Raw genomic sequence first — 9142 nt, 5'->3', positions numbered from 1 at the left:
ATTTTTCTTTTATGCCAAAAGTCATTAGGATATTAAGTAAAGATCATGTTCCATGAAGATATTTTGTACATTTCCTACCGTAAATATATCAAAACTTCATTTTTGATTAGTAATATGCATTGCTAAGAACTTCATTTGAACAACTTTAAAGATGATTTTCTCAATATTTAGATTTTTTTGCACCCTCAGATTCCAGATTTTCAAATAGTTGTATCTCAGCCAAATATTGTCCTATCCTAACAAACCATACATCAATGGAAAGCTTATTTATTCAGCTTTCATGTGAGGCATAAATCTCAATTTCAAAAAATTTACCCTTATGACTGGTTTTGTGGTCCAGGGTCACAATTATGAACCGCAGCTGCTCTTTCAAACCACTGAACATGGCTTGTAGCAAATTGGAGATGTTTATTGTTGTTTACCTTTCGTACCAGTGTCCAGGCAGCTGGGTCGAACTGACTGTTTGGGAGAGGATGCTGGGAGCGAAAGGGGCGGGGCTTGATGTCGTGAGGACTGCGGAAAGCCCAGCTTCCCATTGGTCAGCAGCTGCCGGCGGAGGCTCAGTGCGGGAAGAAGGGCCGGGTTTCCAGATGTGGCATCGGGATGGAGCGATGGAGAACAGGAGTGACCCGTCTGGACCCTCAGGTGAGGAACCTGAGCCGTACCAGACGGAGAAACCAACAGGTTATAGCCTTTCCCATTCATGTCCGTCACTGGTCGACACAGAACACCATCTTCTGCGTTCACCTGATAAACGTGAAGCATAGTCAGATTTCAAACAGCTGAACATTCGATTGGAAAATGTTTTGTCTGGTTACCTGAAAATGTGGCCTACATCTAAATGATCCACTTTTTTGAGTCAAAGCATTGACTACATTAGATTGCACAAGTCAATCGTAAGCATCAGATGAGGTAGGAATAGCTCCTTACACTGTACTGTATGTGAATGCAGTACAATTTTACCACAGAAGGTCAAAGAGTGTCTAAAAGTACCATGGTATTATTTGATAGCATCACTGTACTTGTTTAAAGGGGGAAATAAAGTGAACTACAGCAATGAGGTTTGGCTCTTGAGGTTCTGTGTTGCTAAGTGTTTGTTTAGTAGGTAATGATCAATGTTTTGAAACACATGATGCACTAAATAGCTCCAAAAATAATCGTAAACAGATTCATAATTTAATGTTACATTTAATGTTAACTGTGGGACAAATACAGCATATTACAGTATATTCAAATAAATAAATTTTAATATTAAAATAAATAAACCGCTTCAGACGGAATTTCTGCCGCGGTGACGTCATCGGGATAGAATAAACAGCGTCCAAAATAATCGTAAAAATTTTATCTTTTCAGATTAATATTTTAATGTTAGGTTTAATGTTAACAGTGAGGCAAATAGGCTACAGTATATTTTAAGATTTCGTCGTGGTGTTCAAGCTGTTCACTTTTTGCTATTAAATTACTAAGCTTCATTACAAATAATAATAATGATAATTATAAAATAATTAATTAATAATTAATAAAATCAATAATGTAAAATAAACATAAATAACCATTTGAAATCGCACATACACGAATCATGTTCGTCCATGAAACAAATGCAACTAATCAAAAAGTTGAATCGAAAGTTTATGGATCTCATTTCATGTTTCCGACAGTCACGCTGATGAATCACGTCGTTTTAACGTCACTCTGCGTCGGTAAACTCACCTGTTAAAGTCTCCTCATGTCACCTTTATCAGAATAGTAAAGCGCTTCAGACAAACTTCTGCCGCGGTGACGTCATCAGGGGCGAGCTGGCTATTTCCCGCATCGTGGGTGAGTTTGAGCGGAGTCTGTCGTGTTTAAAGCGTGCTCGCTGTCAGTGAGTGAATGTGAGCTGCTGCTGCTGTTGTGTGTGGGTTTGTGATGGTTGTCAGGGGCGGGTAGATCAGCCTCATTTTGCCCTTTTGCCCCGCGAAACCTCCAGCAGCATTACATCATGACACGCTTTATAAACACCATATCTGGATTCTTTTGGGATCCACATACGTTCTATTAATATCATTAATAATTAAACCGACGTTCTAAACAATGCTGGGTTGTTTCAACTTTGGGTCAAATATGGACTAACCCAACTGTTGGGTTAACATTTTACATTAAATTTTTAACCCAAAAGTTGGGTTAGTCCAAATTTGACCCAAAGTTGGGTTGAAATAACCCAGCATTTTTTAGAGTGTAGTTTAATAACTTTTGGAAGTGCATTGTGGAGTTTAATATTCATGCAAAGCATTACAGGATTTACTTTCACTCAGAAATAATTACAAATACTTAATTATAATAATGGCAAAGAACATAAAAACAGAAGATGCGTGTTAAATCAAAATATTAATCAATAATTGAATGGTATATAAACACTGAGAATTGGTGTAGGATTACTTTGAAACAATTTTCACTCAGACATTGCTAGTAAATGTCACAATTGCAAAGAAACGGCGAGTAACACTGAATTAAATAAAATAGAAATGTATAAAAAAGCTAGTAAAAATGACAAAAGCACAACAATTACTAAAACTTAATATGAACAGAGAAAATATAATTAATATGAAGAAAGAAAATATAAAATAGCAGCTAAGTCAAAATATTATAAATACTATAATAGTGCATAAACACTGAAAACATTTGGTGTAGAATTTGCTCTGAATCAATTTTCACTCATTGCCATTAAATTTAACCAACAACAACAACAACAACAACAACAACAAAAAGAATCAGCAAGTAGCATTGAACTGAAAGAAAATAAAATTGAAGTAGAAAGGCAGAAATGGTTTCTTTTTTCATGCAAGACTCAGTGACTCAGTGTTTACAGTGTAATTATGTGCATGTTGATGGTGTAATATGAATGTATGACTGATCTGAATGATGTCTGTGCTCCGAGTGCTTGGTGATATCAGTTTAATGGAGATTTTAGCAGGTGTTGATTAGTTTTGTAATGGTGTATATCTCACAGGTGACCACCAGCTTAAACCAGCATCCCAGCGTCAAAACATACCTAACCAGCATATGCTGGTTTTTTTCAACAGGGTGTGTAAGTCTGCTGGCTTGACATTGCTCATGACAGTCCTTGCACTTGATGAAATGCTTCATGAATTCGAACATTGCAATAAAAAAGCACATCAAAATGAAATAGATGTTCATGCACTAAATAAATAAATAATACACTGGTACCCAGATCCTTCAGTATTCCGAATAGTGTTTTTTTATGTCTGGTTCGAGCTAGAGTTTCAGTCCAGACTTGAGTGTTTGCACAGTGAGTTCTGCTGCTTGTCGTCATGGCAACAAGGTTGTTTATTCTTCAGGAGACTTGAGAAGGTGCTGGAGAAAAGCCCAGCATTATTACAGGATGCATCTGTGATCTAGTGCTGACCAAACAGGAATTAAATGCTGGCCTCTAGTGGAGATTGCAGGGCAGGAATGACATGGCAGTCACTGTGTGATGAATCTGTTTTCACAGGCCTCTAAGCTTCGGCTGTATCGATTCTCTGCATTCATTGTGTTATAAATTACACACATTGTGTTCACACTAATGCAGTGCTGATACTGGAATGGCAAACAGGTTTTAGGTGCTGCTGGACTAAAGAATTAGACATGAAATTCTATTGTTGCCCCAATATTCAGAACTAATTCTTTCATTCATTGAAATAAAAAAACGTAAAAATACAATGGAAATGAAATCAAAAATAAATACAAGACAAAAAAAAAAAAAAAAGAGTAGTTGCCATTTGCCGTGGTAACTAACTGAAATAAAATACGTTTGTTGACGTTCTAAAATTACTAAAACTATAACTGAAATAAAAATAGAATATTCAGTAGACTAGATTACAAAAACTCATAAAAAGACAAAAGCAAATGAATTTAAACTACAAAATTTAAATGAAGACAGAAAATATATAAAATAAAAGTTAAGTCGAAATACTAAATAATTCTGGTATATACTGATATTTGCTGTTTACTAAAACTATTCAAACGAATGTTTTTGTTAATTGAAATAAAGCTGAATTAAAATATAAATTAGATTAAAAACGTCAACAAAAGTTTTGAAAGGTTATGTTGTCATGGCATCTAACTGAAACAAAATAAGCTGAAATAATATAGCAATTTATTAAAAAACAAAAATGAATAAAAATGACAAAATCACAGAATAATGTTACAAAAACTTAAACTGAAATTTAAATGAAAACAGAAAATATAAAAATAAAAGATAGTTTTTGTTAATGGAAGTAAAGTAGCTGAAAGCTAAAAAAAATAATAATTAGTTGCTTTAAAAAAAATACTAAATTACTAAAACGTAAAGTAAAATTATCATGAAAACAGGAAGGATAATTCAAAATATGAATAAATACTATAAATAATACTAATATATATATTTATTTATTTATTTATTATATATTTATTTATTTATTTATTTATTTGCATTATTTAGCCATTTATAATGATGGAAAAATAATGCAATGTTTAGTAATGTTTTACTGAAGAAAGAAAGAAAGAAAGAAAGAAAGAAAGAAAGAAATATTGCCTGATTCTGATGATATTTCAGCCTTTTTATTTGAAACTACTCCTAAAATGTGCAGCAGTGACATTTGAAAGCATTGGATCTGATGGAAATGCATTTGCTCTTGTGTGTTGCTGGTGTTTGTTTCTCCAGCAGAGGGCAGCAGAAGAACAGACACACTGTCTCAAACAGGTCCTGTAGGTGAAACTGCAGCGTGATGATTATTTCATTCTGGCCAGAGAAACAGCAGGGTGGTGTTATTGTTTGCCTGTAAAATGAAACGGAGGTTTGTCCGAATCAATTTCCACAGTTAACATGTAAACCTAGCAGCTTAGAAAAGTCAAATCAGCTTGTCAATCCGTGAGAAAGACAGCAGTGCTGCTCACTGTTATAGAACTGTAGTCTCGACTCGTTATGATTAATGCCAAATTCACTATAGATTCATCAGTCGGCCATGCATTTATCAAACACAATGGCCATTTCTATAACACCAGAAAGCAACTGAAAAATTACCCCAAACTTATAAGCAGTGACCGAAACTTTTCCATTAATGGGTGAAATTAAAATCAATTTGCAGGGGAATATTTACCTTTATAAAGGCAACTTTTCTAACCTTTTTACATGTTTGTGTCCGCCTTACATTTACATTTATTGCATGAATGCATTTTGAATAATTATACGACATAATAAGGCTGTTACCAATCAAATGAAATCAGACAAAATCCATCTTTGGACTGCAGAAGCTGAATCTGAAGATGCTATTAGATGCATTTACAGAGACTGTGCAAATATAAGATTTATGTTTTAAATACAAAATATATTGAATATAGAAATATGAAATGTTGGAAAAAATTAAATTATACTTTAAATATGAAACTAAAACTGTCAGTAGGTGGCGACATATCACTGTCTTAATGATTGATTCATTCAATGATTCATTCAAAACACCTGATTCATTCAGGAATGAAGCGAGTCTTTATGAATGAGTCATTGAATCATTGACTCACCCGATTCGTTAAAAAACACTGAATTACTCAAAAACTAAACAATTATTTTGGAGCAAAAACACTCAATATTGACAATATCCCAGCTAACAAAGATATGTTCTGAAAAGATTTTGCTAGCGCTCCCATTAAGTTATGCGAAAACGTTCGATATAACGTTATTTCTGAATGTTCTTTAACAATGAAAATGTAAATTTTCTAAAATGTTTAAAAAAAATTTTTTTTGGTTAAGCAAACATTACGGGAATGTTACTTTTGAATGTTCTTTGAAAATTCATAAACATAAAAATGTTTCAAATAAAGTGTCTCAGAAATAAAACATTCCATGTATGAAGTATAAATAACGTTTTTGTGTTAATGTTTTGAGAACGATGTTAACAACCATAACTTTGAATGAACATTCTATTAATGTTACTTTGTTCGTCACTTTGAGAGAACATTGCCGGAATGTTTCTTCTTAGCTAGGATTGTTTCTAAAATGTACTTATGTTATAATCTCTCTGTTTATTAATTATATACCTCTGGATAATATAATGGTATAAAACAGTCACGATGATCATCTGGCTCAAAGCTGATGCGCTCATGAAAGCCGAAGATACAAATGTTCATAAAAGCCCTCATTCAGTAAGTCACAGATGAAGGTCTAAAGGTTTCCTCAGTTCCTGCATGATTATAATGCTGCATTTCTCCAGACTCTGAGGAGAAGCTCTCCTGTGATTAATGGAGAGCGCGGCACCCATTTGAAAGGCTGTGAGAGCTCATTTCTGCTGGATAATGTCACGCGGCGTGTGAATGTCACCAGCTCCGTGTTCACCTCAGCTCATCAGGAGAGAGAGAGCGCTTCACTCACAAACTCCTGTTGTTCTCAGACGCTCTCAGGCAATATCTGGAGGTGAACAGATACATGAGAGGAAATGAAAAGATGTTCAAGTCTCTCCATGCACTGCACTCTACTGTACTCCAGTGATAAACTCCAGCTGAATCATCAGCGTCTCATTAGGAAGAAATGCTGTTTTAATTGCAGAAGCGCTCAGGGCTTTGGCCCGAGGCAGACCAGCATGTGAAGTTATGCTGAGAGTTATAAAGAGCACTGAACGGACCAGCGTGAACCTTTAATCTCTCAGACTTTCTAGAAACTCGAGGATACGAGAGCAGGTTATGGCCCTAAACAATAACCCTTCTAGTCTGTTGGTGTGTGGACTTTGTTTATATATTTTTTTTAAATGACAGACACACACACACACACACTCACTCACTCACTCACTCACTCACTTAAAATTAGAGGCAACCACTGCATTTTAATCACGATCCAAACAAAGATGCTGCATACATGCAACATGAGCAGTTTTTAATCTAAATTAAATTGTATATTTTCGAAATTTGAAGCAAAAACAGAATGGTTTGACTTCAGTTTTGTGATGAAACTATACATAAAAATATCTCTCTGGCACTCTCTGCCAGCAGGTGGCGCTTAAAGCGTTTCCTGGTTACCGCTGTAAACAAAGCAGCGCTGCACTTATGCACTTTAATATGCATTATACAGAGGCAAGATGAAAAGAAAAAATACCATCTAAACTTTTCTAAAGACAGTAAGTTCCCCTCAGACATACATTCATATAAACTCCTTCACCTAAATGAATCAGCTTATGACTGCTTTCATGTCACTTTCATCTTAAAAGTCTTTCTTTACCGTCCTCATGAATGTGAAAGTGAATCTTTAAAGTGAATTTTACTGCGCGACTGTAGAGTTAAAAAAATTATAAAAAATATTAAAGGCTTTAAAATATTGTAAGTGTTTAAAAAATGTGCTGAATAGACGAATTTGAACAAGAAACAAGAAGAGTGGTTTATCTGCGGCTGATTTCAATTTATACATTAAATTAATACATAAAACATTTAAACATTTATCTGTTTATTTTAAGTTCTTTGTTTAATTTTGTATTGAAATGTACATAATAAAATAATATAAATTTATGTTTTTACATAATTTAAAATAATAGAAATATAATAGAAAATAATAGAAAAATTTAAATGATATATATTTAATTATTATTATTATTATTATTAAAGTATATATATATATATATATATGCATTTAAAATTCTAACAAGCAAATTCTAACAAACTCTGAACCTCTCTTTTCTTTATTCAAAATAGATCTAGACAAGTATATGGATAAAGATGTTTGTTAACTTTTTATTTATTAGTTTTTCTGTTTATATATATTTATTATTATTATTATTTAGGTACTCTATGTGTTTTGTATTTTGGTTGTGTATCTATTTTATTGCTTTGCATCAATCTGATTTACATTTAATTTTTTATTTTTTTTTACATTTCTGTTGTATGTATCCCCTGTGAATATAAAAATAAAAATTGTAGACGGGTGTTATTTGTGCACGTACCAGCAGGTGGCTCACTAGAGTCAACATGTTTCAACAGAACCAGGAACTGTGATAAAGCAGTGCTAATTATAGCGTTATTATGTCAAATAAAACTCATTTATTTAATTTTAAATGAAACAAATGTAATCCCGATAGTATTCCCACTTTTTACAAAATGTATCTGAATACTTTTTTTTATGTAACAGTTATGGATTATAGTAATAAAATATCCATATTTCCATTCCGAAGAGAACTGCTTTCCACGTCACCGGTTTACTGCTAACTAGTGAAACACTCCATTAATATGACGAGCTGCAGCTCAAAATACATGTTAGATGGAAACAAATATTGCTGACAGTTCAATAGGAAATCAGTTGTAAGCATCCAGTCTCTCATAACTCTGAACTGAATGTTCAATTTATCAGTATATTTTATAATAAATATTTGAGACATTATTGTTGTATCTGATTGTATTAGTCTATATCGAGTGAGAGTCAATGTAAAAAGAGCAAATGGGAGAAGCAGATGAGCATAAAACAGGTGAAATGTGTTGAGTTGATTCACTGAGTGATTCAGTTGTAGTGTGTTTTGAATCAGTGATCTCGTGTTCGCCAGATGTACAGTGCTGTGGATGGAGTATTTTATGTAACTTGTAGAAAACGATTGTAGAAATTGTTTATATTATAAAAGCCAGATGTGGTTTGAAGGCCTCGTGGCCTATAGCTGAAAGAAGTCACATACTAAGTGGCTTTTGATAAAAATAAATAAATACATATATATTTTTTAAATTCAATTTTAGTTTTAATTATTTTAGTACTTCAGCTTAAACTGAATGAAAAATGTTGTAAATAGGCGAAATAAAATACAAAAATAAACGTTTTTAATATTTTATTTCAATTCATGTTTATTAACAAACTAAAAAAAAATTCTGTTTTATTTAAATAAATCTATATCGTTTTTAAGTTTTCATTTGACTTATTTTAGTACTTTAAATGAAAATGGAAAATGTTGTAAATAGCTTTAAAAAAATTTAATTAAAAAAAATATATATAATATAAGGGTCACAGTTCACTCGGGGAGCAAACGAGGAAACGAGGAGTTATTGAATAACACACTAGCACAGCAGGACCCAGGCCACAGCCATGATGTCGACCCACGGTGGAGCCAACGGAGGGAGGAGCCATGGAGGAGGAATGGCCGCCGACTCCAGGGGGCCGACCAAC

General features: G+C 33.4%; 1 protein-coding gene across 1 annotated transcript in view; it reads right to left on the bottom strand.

The window, feature by feature from the left end:
• glis3 (GLIS family zinc finger 3) overlaps positions 1 to 1837 on the bottom strand; it is a 37181-nt gene extending 35344 nt beyond the window's left edge. Inside the window, exons 1-2 of the mRNA XM_016554074.1 lie at positions 1711 to 1837; positions 423 to 747 (exon numbers count right to left, since the gene is read on the bottom strand). Of these exons, the coding sequence (XP_016409560.1) occupies positions 423 to 705 (283 nt within the window). The 5' untranslated portion in view covers positions 706 to 747; positions 1711 to 1837. The remainder of the gene's footprint in view (positions 1 to 422; positions 748 to 1710) is intronic.
• Between the last annotated feature and the right edge of the window lie 7305 nt (positions 1838 to 9142).

This window comes from Sinocyclocheilus rhinocerous, unplaced genomic scaffold (genome assembly GCF_001515625.1).
Source record: "Sinocyclocheilus rhinocerous isolate Xijiao unplaced genomic scaffold, SAMN03320098_v1.1 scaffold15, whole genome shotgun sequence".
Taxonomy (NCBI): Eukaryota; Metazoa; Chordata; class Actinopteri; order Cypriniformes; family Cyprinidae; genus Sinocyclocheilus; species Sinocyclocheilus rhinocerous.
Note: the sequence above shows the minus strand (reverse complement) of the source record. Positions and strands in the feature narration are given on the sequence as shown.